Source organism: Phocoena phocoena, chromosome 1, assembly GCF_963924675.1.
Source record: "Phocoena phocoena chromosome 1, mPhoPho1.1, whole genome shotgun sequence".
Lineage (NCBI taxonomy): Eukaryota > Metazoa > Chordata > Mammalia > Artiodactyla > Phocoenidae > Phocoena > Phocoena phocoena.
Window position 1 is genome coordinate 118,051,950 of NC_089219.1, and position 24,101 is coordinate 118,076,050.

The 24,101-nt window shown below is 45.1% G+C and overlaps 1 protein-coding gene across 4 annotated transcripts in view; it reads left to right on the forward strand.

Annotated features, from left to right (window-relative positions):
• The first annotated feature begins 1,338 nt into the window (after positions 1 to 1,338).
• LOC136128358 (carboxyl-terminal PDZ ligand of neuronal nitric oxide synthase protein) overlaps positions 1,339 to 24,101 on the forward strand; it is a 312,580-nt gene continuing 289,817 nt past the window's right edge. For 3 of the 4 annotated variants that reach the window (XM_065884175.1, XM_065884191.1, XM_065884197.1), the window contains exon 1: positions 1,459 to 1,563. In XM_065884175.1, the coding sequence (XP_065740247.1) occupies positions 1,459 to 1,563 (105 nt within the window). Of the gene's footprint in view, positions 1,564 to 24,101 lie in introns of all 4 variants that reach the window. The other variant, XM_065884183.1, reaches the window with a different exon arrangement.

Genomic DNA, 24,101 nt, shown 5'->3' on the forward strand with positions numbered 1-24,101 from the left:
TGGGTTTAAGTTGATGAATTCAACAGAGGAGCTGACCATCTGGTCTCAGTGATCTCAGGTTGGGCTGGCCTTGGCACCGGCCTGTTTGGTTGCTTTTGGTGACTCTGGGGTAACATTAAGCCATGTAAATCATAGTTATCATGTACCTCTACCCATCGGGTTTGCTAGATACTAAATAATCGGTCAGTAACTGCCCCTTTGGCCTCCTCCTTTGCACATTTTTGCCTGGCAAAAAACTCTTGATGTAAAGGAGAAAAGTGAATGGGCCTCCTTTTAACAATAGGCACACTGAACTCAAGCACTTACTAAGATAGGAAGAATAATATAAGACAGAAATAACTTGGAAGCTCATTTTGTCCATACCCGGTTATAGGTTGTTCAAGAAAATAAAAAGGTGACGGATTCTTTTGGCCTTAGTACTCTTTTTTGGCCTACTCCATTTCCACAAGGCTGATGGCTTTTAAATACTAACACCATCCCCAAAGGCATCTCCATAACCCCCCAATACGCAAGTCACAAATCACTGCTCAAAGGGACGAACACAAAGCACTTGCGATACTCTCCCATTTGGGTGCAGTCTTGATTCTCCAGAGAAAAGGGGACTCTCAGTTTAGATCTGCATATATATATATATATATATATGGGCCAGGACTTGGGCCTTCCTGGTAAAACATAAAAACAAAACAATAAACAACGCCCCTCCCCCTCCCAAAACAAAAAACAAAAACAGAAAATCCAAGGCGCCGCTGCTGCTATCAGTAGCTTGGCTCAGACTCTGACTGCCAGAAACAAAAATAGGACTGAGCCCGGGTTCCTGAGACCCCGGCTGCCTAGGGCCAGGGCGAAGTTCCCGGGGTCTGGCCGCTGGACGCGGGCAGGGCCGGGCGCGGCGCTCTCGGGGACTTTCACCTGCTCGGCGGGCAGCGCGGGGGCGGACCCGGCGGCGGGCGGGGCCTGGACGCCCCGCGGGAGGAGCCGGCCCGGGCCCACCCCGCAGGAGGAGCCGCTCGCCCGCGGCTGATCCGGCGTCTCCGTGACAGGCACCCCGCTCCGCTGCCGCTGCCGCCTTTTCTTCCTTGTCCCGGGCTGTCCGCGCCACTGCTCCCGGGCCAGTGCCGCGCCCAGTCCTGCCGCGGGCCGCGCGCCCACTGCTCCCCTCCCCCAGCCCGGTCGTCGCGCCGCCAGCTCCCGCCGCCGCCCCCGCCACCCTCCTCGCCGGTAGGAATTGCGCGGCCACAGCGCCGCTCGCGTCGCCCGCATCCGCGCCGCCAGCTGCAGCCCGGCCCTCGGCGTCGCTCCGAGTCCCGGCTTCCACGGCCGCCGCGCGGCCAGGGCGCCCCTCCGCTTGCGCCCCCTCCGCGCGCCGTCGCCCCCAGCTCTCGTCTCCCCTCTCCTGGGTCTCTCCAGCCCCTTCCTGCCACCGCCGCCTCTGGAGGAGCCGGTCCACCGCGGGTCACCATGCCCAGCAAAACCAAGTACAACCTTGTGGACGATGGGCACGACCTGCGGATCCCCTTGCACAACGAGGACGCCTTCCAGCACGGCATCTGCTTCGAGGCCAAGGTGAGGGGGCCTCAGGGAGGGGACTGCCCCGGAGGGGCATGTGTGAGCGGACGGGATGCGCAGCCATCCCGGACGCAGAGCTGGTGGGTTAGGCTGATTTGGGGGCCTTTCTGTTAGGGAGGGTGACTCCCCTTCTCTGTATAGTATTCCGCGGGCTCCTGCCCAGAACTGCTAAAGAGCAACTGCAAAGTTTGAGCGGTATTGCTTCACCCCCCTCCTCCCACCTGCAGACTCCCCCATCCTTACCCGTCCAGGACTGATTGAGTTACTTCCCGGATCCCTTTTTCTGAGGAGGAGAAGCCAGTGGGTGAGCGCAGCCTGGACGTGGTTCTTTAGAATCGGTTTAGGGAAGCTTTGGTGTTATTTACCTGTTGGGATCCCTTGGGAGAGGTGCTTTCAGGAAGGTCTTTTAAAGGGGGAATACCCGCTTCCTGATTGAAGAAAATAATACAGGGGTGGTTTTTGTTTTTAGATTCCAGGTAACCCCGGCCAGGTGTCAGAGTCACTTCCTAAACGCCTTATTTGCCACGACTCCTTTGCAAGTGCCAGTCATTGAAGGGGGGAGGTGTGGTGAAAGCTGCCCGGTTACTAGTTTTGTGGCTTAATGTTAAGTTTCAACAGCTAGTAGGGGACCGCTGCTGAAGAATTTATCGGGGGTGACTGGAATTTTCAGCTCAAAGCCCCCGGTCCATCCTTGGGAGAGGGGGCGGGGCGGAAGCCTCTGTACTGCACCATGAGGTGTGAATAAGGCTGCCCCCCCCCCCCCCCACCGTGAGGCACTTCCCAGAATGAGGAGTTCTGGTTTCTGAGATTACAGCTGGGGTTCCTGCTGCTTATCACAGGTGAAGAGTGTTTCTCCTCTTCCTTCATGCAGCTTGACACCCTCCCCCCAAGACTCAGGGATGCTCAGCACCTACTGTGTGCCTGTCACTGGTAAGTGACAGAAAATACTACCCCTCCATGTAGGTTGTGTCTTCTGGTTTTGAAAAGGTAGTACTTTCGATGTGGAGAGAGTCTTCATTCCCTTTTTCTCCTTAATGGCTTTGTAGATGGCAGGGTGTTAGCATCTCAGGCAAGGGTTACTCCATCAGGTAGCTCTTTGCTTCAGTTCTTGAGACATCTTTTTGAGTGTCTGATATGAGTCCAATGTGGTCAGTTACTTTCGATTGTTCTTCCTTCTCATGGAGATGTGTGAGTTGTTAAATCTTACCTTTTTTTTTCTCCCTGAATAACCTTCCACCAGCCATATTTGCTAGAGCTGGGAGGGCACCCCCTGTTTCCCCAGACATCAAACCCTGCAGTGGAATGCAGAGCTGAATTACTGGGTATGGCTGGGACCAGAGTGGGGCTGTAGCCAAGATCTTATCTTGCTTCTCTCAGAATAGAGCTGGTTGGTCTAATATAGGATGTTTGGGTTAATTTTTGTCCGGGCCTGTTGCTTTGGTGAGCAGGTTTTTAAATTTTAAAGTATGAGTTTTCATCATGTCATGATTTAATTTTCTTGGACACGCATAAACTGGGAAATTGGCTTTTGTCTTGTTTGGTTCACCAGGGCTCTGTTTTGCAAGAATGAACAGAAGAAGAAAGATCAGAATTAAAGTGTTTTTAACCTTTTAATTCTTTTCTCACAGTCTCTGCATTTGATCCTCGCTAGGACTCATAACCTAGGTTGTTAGAGTCGGATTCTTGCCACCTCCAATTCTAGTCTGACACCTCTGGGGAGAGCCCAGGACTGTGCACCTCTAAGGAGCATTCCAGGTGATTTAATGCAGGTGTTTGGGACCAGACTTTGAGAAACAGTGGCTTCAGGCTTGCCTCCAGCTTGCTGGATCTTACGCTCTCTTTCCCAACATGTAGTTTCTTTTCTAAGCAAATGTCTGGGGGTTGTGTGGTGTAGTTCCTATAGTAACTTGCCTGGATTCACACACAGTGGTGCTCCATAAGAGGAAGGGGAACAACCACAGTTGGTCCCAGCTGTGTTCCCAATGCAGATGTGGGACATGGTGAACCATGGGTTCTGCTTTGAGAATGGTGAGGTAGGGAAGAAAGGACAGGGCTGACCTTGAGAACTGGGTCCTAACTCCCAGCTCTTGGTAACCGATGCTGGACACCAGTACATTCAAATCATGTCAGCTAAGACCTGAGTAGAGGTGGAAGCAGAAGCTTTTCTGTCTCATGAGCACCTGGGCAAGCACCTCATCTGGCTGGTTTTCACATCCCTCCCGAGCAGTGTCCGTGGAACTGCGCAATCACTGGGTTTTCAGGGTTAAATCCACACCACACTCATTCCTTGTTTTGGAAAAGCACGGGCTGTAAAAATGTAAATGTATTAGCGCGCTGCCTTGTCAGAAACTCCTGGAAAATGAGCCCAGGTCTTTCACTCCCAAGGGCTGGCAGTTTTTCAGAATCAACACTGGATGGAATGACTTTTTGGATGCATGCCGCTCATTTTCAGGGTGCCGCGGAGATTGAAAAGGTTATGGCCAGAGTTGAAGGGCATCTGGGTGTCAGAGGTTCTGTGCACTTAAAAAACACACCGTGCATTTAACTATCAAGTAGGATCCTAGAGGTTTTCCACCTGGCAGTACTTCATGTAATTCTCACTGCTTCCGCGGAGGTAGGTCTCCTTATACCTTATAAATGAGGATGTGTTGTCTGCTTTATCGCACATAGCTGGGTATGGCAGAGACAGGATTTAAACCTGGGAGCTTTGACTTCAGACTCTCAAATGCAATGCTTATTCATTTAATATTTTTTATGGAATGTTCACTCTATGCTGTGCGGTTGGTCTGGTTCACGGTTCACTGGTGGGGCACCCTTAGGTTGTTGGCCTCTCTGACTCTGATGTAGGAAATTATTCAAACTTTTAGTGCTAGGCTCTTTCAAGATAAAACCTTGGTCTGGGAGCTGCTCTTAGGGGATAGTGCCCTCCGTGTCAGAAAGGGCACCTGGCTCACTGACCGTTGCTGGTGGGTGGGCGGTAAAATCCTTCTCGGCTTGAAAGCTTGTGTGGCTCCTTTGTATTTGTCTCTCCCTCTCCCTCTCCAAATATGCCTTCCTGGTGGCCAGTGCCGTCAACTGGCTGTCTCTGCTTGCTGGGTGAGAAGAAGACTTCTCATGACAGTGGTGCAGAGAATAAGAGTATTAATAATATAGTTCTGCCTTACGTTTGTAGGTGATTTTTGATTTGCCTGCGACTTTCACACACAAAATTTTCCTCATGTGGAAATTGGGACATTAGTGTTATCTCTGTTTTTCAGATGAAAACATTGGGGATCAGAGAGATTAACTTGTCCAGGGTCACAGAACTGATAAGATGAAAGAATAATGATTATAGCTGATACTTAGTGAGCACTTACTATGGACCATGTATTGTTCTAGGTGCTGCCTCATTTAAGCCTCACACTCCAGTGCTTTTGATTCCTCGTCCATGGTTCCTTAGCTTCATCCTGAAATAGTAGCTCCCTCTGTATTCGTAACTCTCGTTGCGTAGCCCATTCACTGATCTGGGCATGTGTGGCACAGCCTGTCAGAACTGGAAAGCACCTGAGCTCACCTCATACAGCCTCCTCATTTTACAGATGAGGAAGTTGAGGCCCAGAGGGGAAGTCGTCGACCCAGGGTCACATAGCTAGGTGAGAACAGAACCAGAACTCATCCCTAGTTTCCTGGCTTCAAGGTGGTTTCAGTTATCTGTTCTGCTTAACAGCCTACCCCAAAACTCAGTGGCATAAAACAATGTCTGTTTAATCTGCTCTTGATTCGTGGGTCAGGAGTTCAGACAGGGCTTGGCTGGGCTGTTCTTCTGTTGCATGTGGTGTGGACTGGATCACTCACTTGGCTTCATTCTGCTGGGGCTGGGCTGGAAGGTCCTAGAAGGCTTCACTCTCATGGTTGTGCTTTGGTAGTCCTCCGTGTGCAGGTTCTCTGCATTGGGTAGATTGCACTTCCTTATAGCATGGTGGCCCTTTGATCTGGCAGCTGGCTTTCAAGAGGGAGTGTTCTAAGCAGGGAAGGTGGAAGCTCTGAAGGCCTGGCCTCCAAAGTTACACAGAGTCACTTCTGCTGCATTCTCCTGGTCAAATCGGGCCATAGGCTGGCTCAGATTCAAGGGGAGGAGAAGTATTCTTCACTTCTTGGTGGGGAGTGTCAAGGTCACAGTGCAGGAGTGCACGTGGGATGAGAGATATTGCCAAAGCCATCCTTGGATCATGGTCAACCATAAAATTTTGTGTTCTTTCTCCTCTGCATATAGCTTCTCCAGCGATGTCGAGTGTTCTTTGAGTACCTTGTCTCGTGCTTCTGTGTATAGCCCCCTCCCCCAACATCAGGTACATATATATATATAGCCAGCAACATCAAATTATTTATCAAGTGGAAGAAATTTCCAATTGTAGAAGGTCTGAAAGCAGTAAATATATTGTCTTATTGCTGAGTGATTTGGGGGATTTGGGAGTCCTTGGTCAAATCTGAACTGAATTCTCTGGCCGTTACTCCCTCCTTGCTAAATGGCTTCACTGGCTGATGGTTTCCATGATGTAGATTTTAGAGGTTACAATAACCCCACACAGCAGGCTACCTGCGGATGCCTCTTGAACACTCTGTCTTGAGGGCTTCCAGATTAGGACATTACATATGTTGGTTCACCATAAATGGGGTACTCTAACTCAAACCTAACCTGTGGTGTGTGGTAAAAAGCTCTCAGAACCAGCTCTGCTATATTCTGGGTGTGCACTCTCCCCTCCCCCGCCCACCTCCCAAAGGGTCCTGTCTTCCAGGATTGTGGACAAGTAGGGATTCAGATAGAGGCCCTGGCGTATTCGCTGATGTCATCATTGAAGTGCAGGTTATTTCACCTTATTAGGTACTTGTCTGGATGCTTTAATATCCATTGTTATCTTCTGCCTGGACCAGATGAATCTTTGCGGGATGATGAGTCTCAAAGATACAGCACTTCTCAGAAATAATACCTGTTTTTATTCACCCTTAATTTGCTCTCAGGTGCTCCAGGGTGTTCCTCTGGAGCTGGTGTTTTGGAATTTGATGGGCAAATGTATTTCTACCTTATCTGTACATTTCATGATTTTGCCATGTCTCCTTTGCCCCAGAATGTCCCAGTCCATTTAGTGGTCAGAATCTCATACTCACTCGTCATGCTGACCTTTGCCAATCATCCGTGTTCAAGACCCTAATCAGACTCATTGTTTATTATCGCTTACTCGTAATGCTGCTATTTCCGGAACTCAAACCTTCAGAATGCTTTCTTTGACCATCATTATCTGCTTCCTCTCACCTCATTGCCTTGAGGCTTCCCTTAGCTCCTCAGTGACCTCCTGCTGCCCTTATCCTGCTCCCCCAGCAGCCTGGAGCCATGCCCACCCCCCTTTCCGTCTTTCCCACTTTCCTGCCCTACACTGCAGACTTGGTCTCTGCTACTTTCTTCCTTCCTTCCTGTTTTTGGAAAAAGAACTTCCTTCTTTCCTCCACTCCCTCTTCCCTAATAGCTTTATTGAGCTATAACTCACATACCATAGAAGTTGCTAATTTAAAATATACCATTAAGTGGTTTTTAATATATTCATAGTGTTGTGCAATCATCACCACAGTCAACTTTAGAACATTTTCATCACTGTACCCTTTAACTATCATCTCCCCCACCCGCGTCCACCCCAGCCCTAAGCGACTACTAATCTACTTTCTGTCTCTAGATTTACCTATTCTGGACATTTCATATAAATGGAGCCATGGTGTATGTGGGTTTTTGTGATTGGCTTCTTTCACTTTGCATGATGGTTTCAGGGTTCATCCATATTGTAGCATGTATCAGGACTCCATTCCTTTTTATGGCTGAATAATATTCCATTGTATGGGTATACCAAATTTTGTTTGTCCTTTTATCAGTCGATGGACATTAAGGTTGTTTGTTTTTTAGCTATTAATAATGCTGCTGCAAACATTTTGTGCACAAATTTTTGTGTGATATATGCTTAAATTTCTCAGGGGCAGGCAGGTAAGAGTGAAATTGCTGGATCACACGGTAACTATGTTTAACCATTGTGGGACTGCCAGATTGTTTTCCGATGTGGCTGCACCATTTTACTTTTCCACCAGCAGTGTGTTAGGATTCTGATTTCTCTGCATCCTCACCGACACTTCTTATAATCTGGCGTTTTGATTCTAGCCAGCCTAGTGGGTATGGAGTGGTATCTCATTGTGGTTTTGATTTGCATTTCCCTGATGAATAATGATATAGAACATCTTTTCATGTGTTTATTGGCCATTTTCACATCTTTGGAGAAATGTCTATTCAGATCTTTTGCCCATTTTTAAATTGGATTGTCTTTTTTAAAAAAAATTACTGAATTGTAAGAGCTCTTTAAATATTCTGTATTCAAATCCATTATATAGCTCTGCAAGTGTTTTCACCTATTCTGTGGGTGGTCTTTTGACTTTCTTGGTATCGTCTTCTGAAACACAAAAGTTTTAAATTATGAAGTCCAATTAGTTTTTTTCTTTTTCCCTCTTTCTTTTTGAGATTCATCTGCCGTCCCTCTGCTGCTAGCCCGCCTCTCCTGAGTCTTTTTTCATTACCCCATCACTCCCTACCCCCACCTTTGCATTGTTCCATCTTTCCCCCTACTGGCTCACTCCTCTGTCCAGGAGTGTGCTGTGACCTTCTCTATGTGAAAACTCTCTTCTCTCCACCTTTTTCTTCATGAACATGTTGTCCTCTTCCTTTTACAGCTAAGCCTCATGAAAGAGTGGTCTACTCTCTTCAGTTTCTCAATATTCATTCAGTCCCTGGCTGTGTCCTTCCCACCTCTGTCCTGGCTGCCATGTAGAGATTGTTCTACTGTCACCCTTCCCTGTCCTCATTCTTTTTGAGTTTTCTCCCTGAACAGCCTATCATTGTCTTTCTTGGGATGCCTCACTCAGCTCTCTTCAGGCTCTCGATTGGCCATGCATAGCCCCCCCCGTCTGTACCTTCTCTTCTTTGCGGCACATTGACCTCTAAGGTAAGTGCTCAGTTTCATCCTTCCCCCTCCCGCCTCGTTATGCATGTTGGCTCCTAGATCTCTAACTCTAGTCCAGACTCCAGATCTTTATTTCTAGCTTCCTGCTGGCTATCTCTACCCCAGTGAACATGTTGCTCACCCCATTGCTCAACAAGGTTGAATTCAAATCTCTCTGATGACTTCGTACTTCTTTAAATGACCCCAGCATCTTCTCAGACACCAAGCTTGACACTTTGGAGCAGTGGACTCATTGGCTGTTGATTGAGTACCTATCGTGGCCAGGCTTTTCCCAGAAACCCGCTCCCCCCCCCCCCGCCGTCCCCCCACTTCAAATGAGGTGTGTCCTTGAATTTTCACAGTGATGTCCATCCATGCATCCTGCCTGTTCCTCCTTGTCTCACCTCTGGCTGGTTCAGATGCTTATCACCTCTCACCGTACTGTTTCAGTTACCTTCTGGAGGCCTCCGCTTTACCCTATAAACTTCTGCTCTGTTAATTATCCTGAAATATAATTATGATATCCTTCTACTCAAAGACACTAAAAGTTTATAAGCCTACTATATTAGATCCAAAAATTCTTAGCCTGGTATTCAGGGCTCTCTGGTTTTGAACAGTTCCCTTTAATCACCCTATGCTTCAACCCAACTGGGGTACTTACCCTTCCCTCAACCCTCCCTGTGATTCCCCATCCATCTCTTAGGCCCAGTCCACTGTCACTCAGTGAAGTGGATGTTACCAGACCCTCCTCTGTGTGGAAGGGACTGAGCAGACCCTGCTATGGACTACAGCTGCTTGCCCTTGTCTGGTTTTCATCCCCCCATTGTCATCATTAGGGTCCCTGTCCCTCTGCCCACTTGTGTCTTCTGCAGTGCTGACTGCAGTGTTTTGCATATAGAAAATGTATTTTGAATCAATGAATATAATTTCTAAGATGCTCCCCACAAGGACTGCCAGGACCTTCCTGTATCACCCAAGAGTGGGCGATGCCTCAGCTGGCTCTAGTCTCCTGCCAGCTTTTTCTCTTGTTTCAGGCCTGTACCTCTCAGTCCCTAGTGAGACTAGTCTCTGATCCCAGGAGGTATCCCCATCACCCTTCACCTCACAGAGTGCCACTGCCTTCCAAAGGAAATGCCAGGTAAGCATTTTTCCTGAATTAAATGGAATTCCAGTGATGGATATGCAGTGGAATTAGAATCTTTGATTATAGAACACATGGCCAATTTTAGGAGTAGATAATTGTCATTAGTAAAAAAAAATATTTTCGGGCTTCCTGGTGGCACAGTGGTTGAAAGTCCGCCTGCTGATGCAGGGGACACAGGTTCGTGCCCCGGTCCGGGAATATCCCACATGCTGCGGAGCGGCTGGACCTGTGAGCCATGGCCGCTGAGCCTGCGCGTCCGGAGCCTGTGCTCCGCAGCGGGAGAGGCCACAACTGTGAGAGGCCCACGTACCGAAAAAAAAAAAAAAAAAATATTTTCAACCTGTTGTGTTCTTATTAATGAACTAATACCCTTTACCCCCAATTCTTTATTTCCTCTAATTTTCTATTTTATCGTTTTTATGACATGAATCTGGTTGACAGCATAGCATAAATGGGTTCAGGAGCCGAATTGCGTTTGGGTTAAAATCTTGGCTCTGTCCCTCACTTGCCGTGTGAACTTGTGTGAGTTACTTAACATCTCTCCTTTAGGATCCTCATCTGTAAAAAGAGGATACAGGTATCACATACCTCATAGGGTTAGTGCAAATGAGTTATGCACGCAAACTCCTAGCATAGTGCCTGGCACAGAGTGGGCCGTTATTTTTATTACTGTTGTTGTTTAGTCCTGCAGATTGCGATTTAAATTTCATCTGTGCATGATTTTGATCTAGGAATGATCATACACTCTTTTTAAAAAATTTTTATATATTTATTTTTTGGCTGCGTTGGGTCTTCGTTGCTGCGCGTGGGCTTTCTCTAATTGCGGTGAGCGGCGGCTACTCTTCGTTGCGGTGCGTGGGCTTCTCATTGCGGTGGCTTCTCTTGTGGAGCACGGGCTCTAGGTGTGCGGGCTTTAGTAGTTGCAGCATGTGGGCTCAGTAGTTGCGGCACGCAGATACTAGAGTGTGCAGACTGCAGTAGTTGTGGCACGTGGGCTCAGTAGTTGTGGCTTGTGGGCTCTAGAGCTCAGGCTTAGTAGCTGTGGTGCATGGGCTTAGTTGCTCCATGGCATGTGGGATCTTCCCGGACCAGGGATCAAATCCGTGTCCCCTATATTGACAGGTGGATTCTTAACCGCCAGGGAAACCCCCACTCTGTTTTTTTAATAAGTCAGAGGCCTAGTAGTGTATTATCTTCATTTTACATGCCTGCTTAAAGCATCTAGCCGCCATGTTATTCTTGATTCCCAAAGTTGCAAATCAGACAGCGTGACTACTTTGTGGACTTAAAATAGCTGTCAGCCTCCTTGGGAAGGAATAAGGAGGGGTTAACTAGCTTCTGGTACATGCCCCCATCACATTTGTTCCAGTCTTTTAATCCTTGTTCGGATTAAAAAATCACAGAATCTTGTTAAGTACTGTATGTTGTCTGTATTCACTACCTTTCTCTGAATTTCTTGGATAAATGTATCTTTAAGCAGAGGTAATGTAAGCAGAAGGAATCTTGCATCATGGGATTAATTAATACCTTGTGATGCCTACAATTCCCTTTGCAATTTTTATATTAAGCATCATATTTCCTTTCAAACACTGGAGCAGCTAGCTTTAAAAGTTACTTAAAATGGCACTTCCAGCAAGTTCTGTGGCCAGAGTGTTGGAACACTTTAGAACCCCTGGTCCCCTACCCACCGCGTGTAACCCAGTTGGTTTTCTGCAACACTTCAACGAGACTTGTGTGTCTTACACTTTTATGGCTCCATCCATGAGAACTGAGGACAGTGGTTACTACCCCCGTTTATTCTTGAAGCTGCAGTGCTTTCCAGGAGAACTGTTGAAATGATCAGCCTTGAGAGGTGAATGAGACCTGGCACTCCCTACCAAGGGGTAGCCAAGAAGAGGGCACTTGCCCAATGCACCCTGTATTCAGAATGTTCTGAACTCCATTAACCTGTGTGGAATCATGTTAGAAACACTGTTTGCGTGCTTGCAGAATCATCGCATGTCCCCTATCCTGTGCTGCTCCTCCTTGCTGGTTCTGTTTGTGCATTTCTTATCCGTTGATCTAGGCTATAAGCTCCTCAAGGATGAAGAGGACTCCCCACATACCTGCCTCATGCTGTTCACATCGTAGAAAGCTAACATAATAATCACTATCATTTACAAAGCACTTACTATGTTCTAGGCGCTGTGCCAAGCTCTTTCTAGGAAATGATTAATCTTCCCCAACAGCCCTACGAGTTAAGGTACTCTCATCGTTTGAGTTTTACTGATGGGGAAGCCGAGGCATAGACAGGCAGAGTAACTTGCTCACAGCCCACATTTAGTAATGGATAGATCCCTGAGTCAAACCCTAGCAGTCTGGCACTATTAACTTCTGTGCTGAATGTGCTTCAAGATACCAAGAACTAATGTTTATCCAGTACTCACCACTTTCAACGCATGGTTCTCAGAATTTTACATATGCAAACTAATTTAATCTTTACAGTGGCCCCCTGAGGGTAGGTGTTTTTGCTTACAATGAGGAAACTGAGACCATCTTTCTAGGTTGGATTGAATGGGCGAATGGACTATTAAAGGTGGTGGTCTCAGCTCCTCCCATTGAGGTTAAGCCTGTGACCAAGGGACTGGTCAGCTGCTGTGTGCCAGTGGGCAACAGGCCACCTTTGGTGGGCCTCTCTGGTGGGTCATGTTGATGGTCTCCAGATATGAAACTGAGGCATCAATGAGTAAGTGGAAAAGCCGAGACAGGCAGGAGAAGGGCTTTGGGAGGCCCTTCCTTCCTGGGGAGAGTTATTCTTTGCTGGGCTCCTGCCCGTGCACTTCCTGTCTAGTGGTGGTGATCCACCCACCCTTACCACACCTCTTCCTCCTGTCAACTTCCATGCCCTCTTCCTTGCATTTCTCAGCTCCGTTTCTGAGGACTGGTTCTCTCCACTCCACTTGGAGCCTCCAGGGTCCCTCTAGGAAAGTATAAATGCCAAAAAACTTCCAGCCCAGGAGATGTTGCCTTTTGGTTGGAAATCTTAGCCCACAGTGCACAATGGAAAAGCTCCTTGGTTGTGTCCTTTTTTTCTATCTTGATTATAAACTCTTCCCTTTTTGTTTTGGTCTCTTTGGATGGGAAGAGGAACTCATGTGGAAGCGTTTTATTTTTCTGCCAAGAAGAAGATTAATGTCTCCCATGGGCCAAGTGACAGCTAACATATTATTTCGCTCCCATGCTATTTCCCATAAACGGATTTAACCTGTACTGTAACTACATTTTCAAACTGGTCCTCAATATGTGTGGATTGTTTTCTCTTAAATTTGGCAGCTCAGGTTAAACACACTGTATCCTGGGCACCCATATCCAAAGTATGATTGAAACTTTTTTTTTTTTTTTTTTTACGGTACGCGGGCCTCTCACTGTTGTGGCCTCTCCCGTTGCGGAGCACAGGCTCCGGACGCGCAGGCTCAGCGGCCATGGCTCACGGGCCCAGCCGCTCCGCGGCATGCGGGATCCTCCCGGACCGGGGCACGAACCCGTGTCCCCTGCATCGGCAGGCAGACTCTCAACCACTGTGCCACCAGGGAAGCGCTGAAACTTCTTTCTTTCTTTCTTTTTTTTTTTTTTTAAAGTATGATTGAAACTACCTCTTGCTTCAAGGTCACTTAAATGCTGCTCTTTCCTCCTTCAGGTCAAGAATTTTGCAGCATCCTCAAGTGAGAGGAATCACCTGCAAATTTCTTTGATTAGTTAAGGCATCTGTTCTCAAACTTTGGTGTCTATTAGAATCATGTGGAAACTGATGAAAATATAGAGGCCCAGGCTTGAAGTAGCATAGGGCTTGGATCTCTGTGCCTTGATCATGTTTTCCAGGTGATTCTGATAGATACCTTTGTTTGAGAACCATGAGTTGGAGCACTAGTTCTCAAACTTGGCTGCTCTTTGGAATCTTGGGGGAGTTAAAAAAAATTGTTGCTGGCTGCGAACGCTCAGCAAATTTAATTCAATTAATATGGGTGTAGCCTGGGTGTTGCAATTAAATCTTTTATTTCTTTGCTGAGACTTTGTTTTTTCATTTGTTTCAAGCATATTCATAATTGTTTGTTGAAGCATTTTAATGAAGACCACTTTAAAGTCCTTGTCAGATAATTCTGTCATCTTTTTTTTTTTAACATTTTTATTGGAGTATAATTACTTTACAATGTTGTGTTAGTTTCTGCTGTATAACAAAATGAATCAGCTATATATATACATATACCCCATATCCCCTCCGGCTTGCATCTCCCTCCCCTGCCCCATCCCACCCCTCTAGGTGGTCACAAAGCACCGAGCTGATCTCCCTGTGCTATGCGGCTGCTTCCCACTAGCTATCTCTTTTACATTAGGTAGTGTGTATATGTCAGTGCCACTCTCTCACTTCATCCCAGCTTACCCTTCCCCCTCCCCGTGTCCTCAGGTCCATTCTCTATGTCTGTGTCTTTATTCCTGTCCTGCCCCTAGGTTCATCAGAACCATTTTTTTTTTTTAGATTCCATATATATGTGTTAGCATACAGTATTTGTTTTTCTCTTTCTGACTTACTTCACTGTGTATGACAGACTCTAGGTCCATCCACCTCACTACAAATAACTCAGTTTCGTTTCCTTTTATGGCTAATATTCCATTGTATATATGTGCCACATCTTCTCTATCCATTCATCTGCCGATGGACACTTAGGTTGCTTCCATGTCCTGGCTATTGTAAATAGAGCTGCAGTGAACATTGTGGTACATGACTCTTAGAATTATGGTTTTCTCAGGGTATATGCCCAGTAGTGGGATTGCTGGGTCGTATGGTAGTTCTATTTTTAGTTTTTTAAGGAACCCCCATACTGTTCTCCATAGTGGCTGTATCAATTTACATTCCCACCAACAATGCAAGAGGGTACCCTTTTCTCCACACCCTCTCCAGCATTTATTGTTTGTAGAATTTTTGATGATGGCCATTCTGACTGGTGTGAGGTGATACCTCATTGTAGTTTTGATTTGCATTTCTCTAATGATTGGTGATGTTGAGCATCCTTTCATGTGTTTGTTGACAACCTGTGTATTTTCTTTGGAGGAATGTCTATTTGGATCTTCTGCCCATTTTCGGATTGGGTTGTTTTGATATTGAGCTACATGAACTGCTTATATATTTTGGAAATTAATCCTTTGTCAGTTGCTTTGTTTGCAAATATTTTCTCGCATTCTGAGGGTTGCCTTTTCGTCTTGTTTATGGTTTCCTTTGCTGTGCAAAAGTTTTTAAGTTTCATTAGGTCCCATTTGTTTATTTTTGTTTTTATTTCCATTTCTCTAGGAGGTGGGTCAAAAAGGATCTTGCTGTGATTTATGCCATAGAGTGTTCTGCCTATGTTTTCCTCTAAGAGTTTTATAGTGTCTGGCCTTACATTTAGGTCTTTAATCCATTTTGAGTTTATTTTTGTGTATGGTGTTAGCAAGTGTTCTAATTTCATTCTTTTACATGTAGCTGTCCAGTTTTCCCAGCACCACTTATTGAAGAGGCTGTCTTTTCTCCATTGTATATTCTTGCCTCCTTTATCAAAGATAAGGTTACCATACTTGCGTGGGTTTGTCTCTGGGCTTTCTGTCCTGTTCCATTGATCTATATTTCTGTTTTTGTGCCAGTACTGGCATCTTTTCATTGTCTTTTCTCATTCATGTTGAGATTTTCTTAGTTCCTGGAATGATAAGTGATTTTTGATCGAAACCTGGATGGTTTGGGTATTATGTTATGACTTTCTGGATCTTAATTACGTCTGTTTTGGCAAGATTTCTCTTCTCTGCCGATGTGCTGGTGGGGGGAGGGGAGCGCTGCCTCCTTACCATTAGGTGTGGGTGGAAGGCTAGATCATTTATTGGCTTCAGCTGATACCGCTCGGGTGGGGCAGGAGTGCCTCGTTACTGTTGGTCACGTGATCTCCCCATATGCTCTGCCTCCTGACCCTCGGTGGTGGTAAAAGTTCTGACTCAGCACTGGGAATCTTCTGAAACCCCAGCGAGGAGAGCAGGAGGCCTTGTTATCACCCATAGGTGGACTTCCTGGCGTCCCAGCTTCCCGTTCAGGCGTCTCTGATACTGACAGAAAGAAGGTAAGGGTGGAGCAACTCCTTACAGCGTGGTGAGGGCAGAAATCTAGTTTCTGACACTGCTGGTGGGATGAGTATGAGGGTAATAGGTTTTTTCTGTGATGTTTGGCTGGAGTAGAGCTGTTATTGTCTGAAAGTTTTCTGTCATGTGCAGCTGCCCATTTCCTGGTCCTTTGGCTAGAGAAAGCGGGCTTCTCTTGGGAGTGTTTTTTTTTTTTTTTGGTCTGTGTTCATCGGCATTTCTGGGTCCCTGGCTTCTCCAGCAACGGGTCTGGGAGATGTGAGGCAACAAGAACCCAGGGAACTCAACTGTCGCGTTCCTTGGGTGCTGCGATCCCTGCCTGGTCTGCCTTCTCTCCATCTTTTGGAGTTGTCTTGTACTAGTTTTATATATAATGCCTGGAGTTTTGGAGGTTGTTAGCAGGAGGAATGGGGATAGGTATGTCTACTCCATCTTTCTGGAAATGGGAGTTCTGCATGTTGGGAGGGTAAAAAGCCCCCCCCACCAGGTGATTCTAATCAAATCAGATCAAGGAGCACAATTGGAGAATCTCAGTGTCAGAGTGCTGGAGCAGCCCAGGGTAGTAGTTTCGGTGGAAAGACCAAAAGGACCTGGGGTCTTTCCCAAGTGGAGGTCCTTATGAATCATTGTGTACTGCCTGGTAAATTCTTATCACTTATCTTCACTTTCCTTCCATAGATTTATTGAGATTTTTTTCGCCATATAGCTTTTTCTGAATCTGACTCGTGTTCCCTGAATATACATTTCCAAATGCGGGTGTAGGAATAAAACCAATCGTATAGGAAGTATTTATTGTGCTTGTACTGTGTTTAGGGCACAGTACTTGGTGTTGAAGGTCAGAGATATGTGAGACAAGGTGGTGACTTGAAGGAAATCAGCCCAGCTGGGGAGATATGGAAAGACAGGCACAGTGATAGTATTATGTATTGAGCACATACTATGTGCTGGGCATTCTGCCAGGTTGTTTCATAAACTTTTTCATTTAATCCTTCCAACTATGGTGCATGATGTCATTCTCTCCCTTTCATCGTCGTAGTTTCAAAGGCTAAGTATTAAGTGACTTTTTCAAGGTCTTTCCATATCCAGTCCTGGGACAAAATTGGACTAAGGCTTTGCTGGAATGAGGCCTTGCTTTTTCCACACAGAGATGTTCTACTGCGCTTTCTTCATGAGCCTGTTCGTGGGGGTCCTGCTGTGATGGGGTAGAGCTCATCCATTTATATTCTTCCCCGAAACCTAGGACAGTTTTTGGAGGCAGCTGTTGTTAGTGGCTTAGCCTGTGACTTTGGAAGGGGTCTTGCAGGGGCATGAGATGATGAGTCTTGAGGTTTAACAATATCACTGAAGCAGTTTTGTGGAGAGTGGGTTGGAGGGGACAATAATAGGCCCAGAGAGACTGTTCAGGAAGCTCATCCAGTATTTCAGGTTAGAGATGGCAGTGGCTGGAACGAGGGACCACGTTTTACTCTGGAGGTTGCCAAGAGGTATACGGCATCTTTTGGTTTGGAATGACCACATGTATAAGTAAAGAAGTGAATGGGCAGCTTTTAGGTAAGTGAAAAGGAGAGGAAGGGTGGCTCTGTGGTATGAATGGGGGAGAGAATGGTTTATATGTGGAGTTTTATTACCTTCTTTTTGAGGGGGGAGGAGATAATAAGAAAACCGTAGGTAATGAAGAAATGATAGAGGCAGGAAGACCCATACATACCCCAGGAGGCTTTAAATACCAGGCTTGAGAGATGTGACTTCATCTTGTAAATGATGGGGAACAAAAATGTGTGCCTCTAGGGGATGATATGTATATGTGTGTGTATATATATAAAATATATATACACACACATATATATATAAATATATACACATATATATGCACATATATATATGTATGTAGATGTGTGCATGCACACACAGAGTCATGTATTAGGAAGAGGAAATGGATAAGAGTTGTAAAGACACAAAAGAGCACTTCTCCACATGTGAGGACCTGAACCAGGACGACAGTGGCAGGCATGGAAATGAAGGGGTAGGTGTAAGAGAAATTGCAAAGAAAGGTTTGGTACAGCAACACGTATTGTGTTCTTAGGGCCAGGGTGTATTTGGGAAGGAGAGTCAGAAGCAGAAAAGACACAGAACTAAATAGTCTTCACTTCAAAGGGACTTACTCTAAATGAGTCATTACAATTCACATGACAAACCTTTAAACGCTGTCCACTGGGAGGACACTCTAATATCTGAACTGCAAGAGCTTGAAAGGTGGTTGAACTTGTCTCATTTCTGTATTTGGTCTTCAGCTGTTCTTCATGGGTTGGGCCCTTAGCTACACTCTGTCCTAATATCCTGTATGGAATTCTCTTTTTAGAGCAGTCCTGCTATCTTATACTATCTCAGAGTTTAGGAAACCTATTAGGCTGCTGAGATGTGGCAGTTTAAGCCAGAATGATGGAATGAGACTGTGTCTGTATGAGCTCCTCTGAGAAATGAGAAAAGGGTTGAGTGGGATGCTAATAAAGGCTGTAAAAACACAGTCCCTAGTTAGTTGACAATCTCAGCAAGTCAGGATTAGGAAGTTTCTTTCTCCCTCCCAGCCTCTTGTTGGAAGTGGAACTTGCTAAAATATAAAAACTTCAGGCAGGGATTCTGTAAGTCACTGGTGACAAATCCATGATGGGTTTCTGAGGCTAATTAAATTGTCTGGGACATTAGATAGCAGCTCCCTCTGTGTCCCTAGGCTTTCTGTGAATCCTTACTGCCTATATTGCAATTATTTCTGTCTTCTACCATCTCCCTCCACTCCCAGCTCCCCTCCAGGTGGTACTCCCTGGCCTGTGGATGCTGAAACAAGCACCATGTCTGATTCATTCTTGAATTTCTGGGGTTTAGCACAGTGCCTGACACATGATAGGTGCACCATTGATCCTGAATGAACAAATGAATGAATGAAGTTGGTGTCATTGATCCTCACCACATTTACCTGGGTGCCTTTGCCAGGAGTGGGATCCCAAACATGGCTCTTACCCAGTACAGTAATTCTGCTTTTCCTGCCCAGCCCAGTTGTTATTCCCAGTCATGTTGGTTGTATTTTTCAAAATATTTTTTTGTGGCAAGAATGCAGTGTTTGGTGACTGTGCCCTCCCAGCCATTCCCTTGGCAAAATGGTAAAGATTTTTATGGTATGGCTCTCACTTTTCTTCTCCAGGAGGTGACCTAGCCTGTGGCCTGAAGCTGGCTTTGTTGTTGTAGATCTGGGGTGAATACATCAACTCCATTCTCATCTTAGGAAGCTTAGCTCATCAGATACTGGTTTCTCCCCACCTCCCAACTCTATGTGCATTCTTCTTCCTTAAATTACTATAGCACCATTTGGTTTATAATCTGTCACTTGTGTACTTGTCTTAGCATAGGCTCCATAAAAGGTGGTTAAACTTTTGTTTTTTCTGCAGTACTGTCAGAGGGCCTGGCACATAGTAGCCGTTCACTGAGCCTATGTGGGGTGCGTGGAATTCGGCAAGGGTTTGTTTTGTCAGAGAGTGAGGCCGACATCCTTTGGGTCTTGTGGTTATCAAGTGCCTGATGACAGTGCTGCCTTTTAGTGATTCTTTATTTCCTCTTTCCAGCCGTAGCTTGAAGTTGTTTTTCATTAAAAAGTATGTCTAAAGCACACACTTGAGGCTGCTGACTCACCTCTTCTAAGGGAGAAGCCTTGACGCCTTGGCTATGTCATGTGGGAGGGACGCAGTCCCTCCTCTCACCTCTCCATTCCAACGTACTCTTTTCTCATAATAGTCTATTTATTCAGCAGGCAGGCCAGGATCTGTGAGACTAGAATGAGGCATGGAAGAGTTCTGCACTGGTTGCAATGCCGGTCCTACCCTTTGCTGGATCACACAAGCTTTGAACAGGTCACCTGCATCTCTCGGCACTCCAGTCCCCTGGTTTGTAAAATAAGAGCCACTTAGAACCTAAATCTTAGATGATCTCTGAGATCCCTTCTAAACTGAACACTCCGTGATTTTCTGTTTTATTCTTCCCATACCTTCTGCAATCCCACCCCCATGACTTAATGCCCACATACTGGTTGACAGATCAATTAGAGCAAACAGCCGGAACCCAGCAAGACTGCACGTGGGGCTCAACATGCTCCCGGCTGTGGAAGTGCCCTCTCTCTCTCTGAGGCGTGGGAGGCAGGAACCTGTGCTCTTTCTTCCCCCTAGCTGTTCATCAATACGTTGCTCCAGTGTAACTACCCGTAAGCAGAATTTGTTCATCACTCGTCTTCTGTCCTCAAATATTTATACCTTTTGCTGCTCTGCGAAAAGAAATCTTTCAAGTCTTAGTCACCAATTTTTCCCTATTGCAGCCAGAAGAGAAGAATTGTGAAAAACTGCAGAACCCTATGGGGTCACATCCTGCAGAAAGGCAAAGGAGAAAAAAGACTGAGCTGCAATCTTGGATTTTGTAGAAATTCAAGCAGGAAGAGGCCTCTGTGTGCTTCACATGGGCCAGTCTTAGCCTTAAAGAGCAGCCCAATTTTCCAGGGTGAACCCTCAGCCTTGCTGCCTCAGAAACCTAATTTTGTATTTTAATAGTGCTTTGCAACGCAGCTGCACCTCGGGATCACCTGGAGAACTTACATACAGATGCCCACTACCCTTAGGGATTCTTATTTCATATATCTGGGCTGGGGTCCCACCATCACTGTAACTTTCAAAGCTCCCAGGTGATTGCAGCATGCAGCCAGGAGAACTGTTGATGTATTCACAGAACAGGGGCATTTATGAGCAGACCTGGATTATGCTGGTCGACAAGCCTGATTTATTAGGCCAGGATATGCCTTTTGATGGATTTACGATGAGATGCGTAATTGAATGAGTGACTGGATATTCTTGTGGGTGCAGAACCAGCACTTATCTCCCTGCAGGTAAGAGGATGGGGGTTGGAGGGGCATAGGTCTCCATCAGAGGGTTGACTGGGGATGTTTAATGTCAGCAGGCCAGGAGGGTTTGAGGTGTTCTCCCACATGATGGTGATGGTTTCCCTGGTGAAGTTGGAACATTCAAAGTCTGTAGGTCAGAGCTCTCCCCCAGCTACAAAATATTTGGCTGGATACTGCCAGCAGTTGCCTTTCCGTGTTGTGCTGTCGTGCGTGACCGAGTCCAGGGCCGATCAGTGCCTCCCTCCCCTCCCTGTGACACCTTCTTTCTTTACCTTTGTGAGTACAGAGTCTGGTAACTGACACCTCTTTTGGGCCTGGGAGATTCATCTTCTCTGTGTCCTCCTTGCCCTCCTTCTCCTCCACTCCTCATATATTTTCTGCCTCAGTCTCGAATTAGCATTTCTCCAGGAAGACCTGGTATCTTTTCAAGCAAAATCTTTTCTCACGACCACCATATGGGCCCTCGGCATGCTGATTTCTTTGTTTTTTATGGAGTTGGCCATTGTTTCTAGATCTTTTTCAGTGGACACAGTTGGGGAACTATAAAGAGAGAGCATGAGAATGACAGTAATAGATATGAACATAATATCAATACTTGAGCGTTCATACTGATATTTCCAATTAGGATCCAAGACTACAAGGTTTTTACCTTGTCTTTCCTATATTTCATCTGTCTTTCTTCCACACTGTGAGTTCTGATTTTCAAGTACATAGGGAATGACAGAATTGAATACCCCATAATTACTCATTTGCTTTATCCCACAGTATACAATCAGCAGTCTTGGAATAACAATACTAATGCCAGCATCAATTATGATACCGAAAATATCCAAAAACTTTTTTTGCATATGCCATCCTTATCCTCCATCATTTAAAAAAAAATGTTTTTACTAGATCATTGTGGTGGACTGAGTAATGACCCTTCAAAAAGTGTCCAGCTCCTAATCTCTAATACCTGTGAGGTTACTTTATACTGCAAAGGCATTGCATATGGGATTAAGGGTCTTAAAATGGGGAGGTTACTGGATTATCTGGGTGGGCCCTAAATACCATCACAAAGAAGGAAGCAGAGAGAGATTATACACAGAAGAGGAAATGACAGTGTGATCCTCCTGGAGGCAGAAATTGGAGTAATGCAGCCACAAGCCAAGGAAGGCTGGCAACCACCAGAAGCTGGAAGAGCAGGCAACCGATTCTCACCTAGAACCTCTGGAGGGAAGGCAGCCTGATGGTACCTTGATTTTGGTTCAGTGAAACTGATTTTGGACTTCTGGCCTCCAGAACTGTGAGAGAATAAATTTCTGTTATTTTAAGCCACATTTGTGATAATTTGTAATAGCAGCCATAGGAAACTAATACAATCATATAGCCATTACACATTGTGTATCTTTTTTTAAGCCTCTCTTAGTATTAGTTCCTTAATAACTACATATTTAATACTTACTACCAGTACTTACTTCCACATGTCTAGTCATTTTGGTCCTTTGAAATTCATTCTCTAGTATCCTTAGGAAGGACTCATGGGAACAGTATTTCCTGATTTTTTTTAAATGTTGGTAAAATTTTGTCAAAACTGCTGGATACAAAATTCTTGATTCACATTTTATTTATCTTAAATATTACTCCATTTTCTTCTTCCATAAATCTTATAAGTCTGATAATCTTAATTTTCTCTCCCTTATAATTCATGTACTTTTTCTCCTTAGATGCCCAAATGATCTTTAAAGTCCTGTAATTTTACTAGGGTATAGCTTGATATCAGTTGTTCTGAGTCAGTATTCTCAGGTACATAATCTCTTTAAATATAAGGTTTCAAATATGTTTTGGGAACGTTTTCGTGAATAACTTTTTAAAGAATCTGTTCCCTTGCTTTGGTTTTGTTTTTCAAGAACCCCTCTTAACCATATGTTGGCTCTTCTTTGCCCATCTTCAGTATCTGTCACTTTCAGATCCCTTTTATCTCTTTGTATGTTTCTTTTTTAAAAAAACTAAAAACAGTTTTATTGAGCTATAAATCACATACCATAAAATCCACCTGTGTGTTGTATACAATTCAGTGGTCTTTAATGTATTCAGGGTTGTACAACTATCACTGTAATCAAATCAGTTTTAGAACTTTATTACTTCAAAAATCTCCCATTCATTAGCTGTCACATGGTTACTCCTCATTTCCACCAAACCAGCCCCCTCCTCCATCCCTGTCTCAGCACCATGCAATCACTAATCTACTTCCTATCTCTATAAACTTGCCTACTCTGGACCTTCTGTATAAATAGAATCTTACAATATGTGGTCTTTTGTGACTGACTTCTTTCACTTAATGTAATGTTTTCAAGATTCATCCAGTTGTAGTATGTATCAGTACTTAATTAATTTTCATTGCTGAATAATATTCCTTTGTATAGATACACTACATTTTATTTATCTTTTCATCATTTAGTGGATATTTGGGGTGTTTTCCTCTTGTGGTTATTATGAATAATGCTGCTCTGAAACTTTTGTGTACAAATTTTTGTAGATAGATGTGTTTTATTTCTCTCTTAGGTATATTCCTAGAAGTGGAATTGCTAGATCAAATAGAAACTTAATGTTTAACCTTACGAGGACATGCCAGACTATTCCAATAGCTGCACTATTTTACATTCCCATTAACAATGCATCAGAGTTCCAGTTTCTCCATATTCTTAACATTTCTTGTTATGACTTTTTGGTTATAGCCACCCTAAAGTGTGTGAAGTGGTCTCTCATTGTGATTTTGATATCCATTTCCTTAATGACATTCAGTGTCTTTTCATGTGCTTATTATCCATTTGTATATCTTCTTTTGAGAAATGTCTATTAAGATCCCTTGTCCATTTTAAAAATTGAGTTGTCTTTTTGTTATTGAGCTATACATGTTCTTTATTTATGCTGGATAAAGTCCCTTATTGGATATGATTTGTAAATATTTCCTCTTGTTCTGTGGGTTGCCTTTTCACTTTCTTGATGGTGTCTTTGAAGTACAAATGTGCTTTTGATGAAGTACAACTTTTTATTGCTTTTTTTTTTTTTTCTTTTTTGGCAATAAAGTTTTGAGAGACAGAAGTATGGAGAAACATAGTGGGCCTTAAGTATGTTAAAAGTTTTCTAGGGCTTCCCTGGTGGCGCAGTGGTTGAGAGTCCGCCTGCCAATGCAGGGGACACGGGTTCGAGCCCTGGTCTGGGAGGATCCCACATGCCGCGGAGCGACTGGGCCCGTGAGCCATGGCCGCTGGGCCTGCGCGTCTGGAGCCTGTGCTCCGCAACGACAGGCCACGATAGTGAGAGGCCTGCG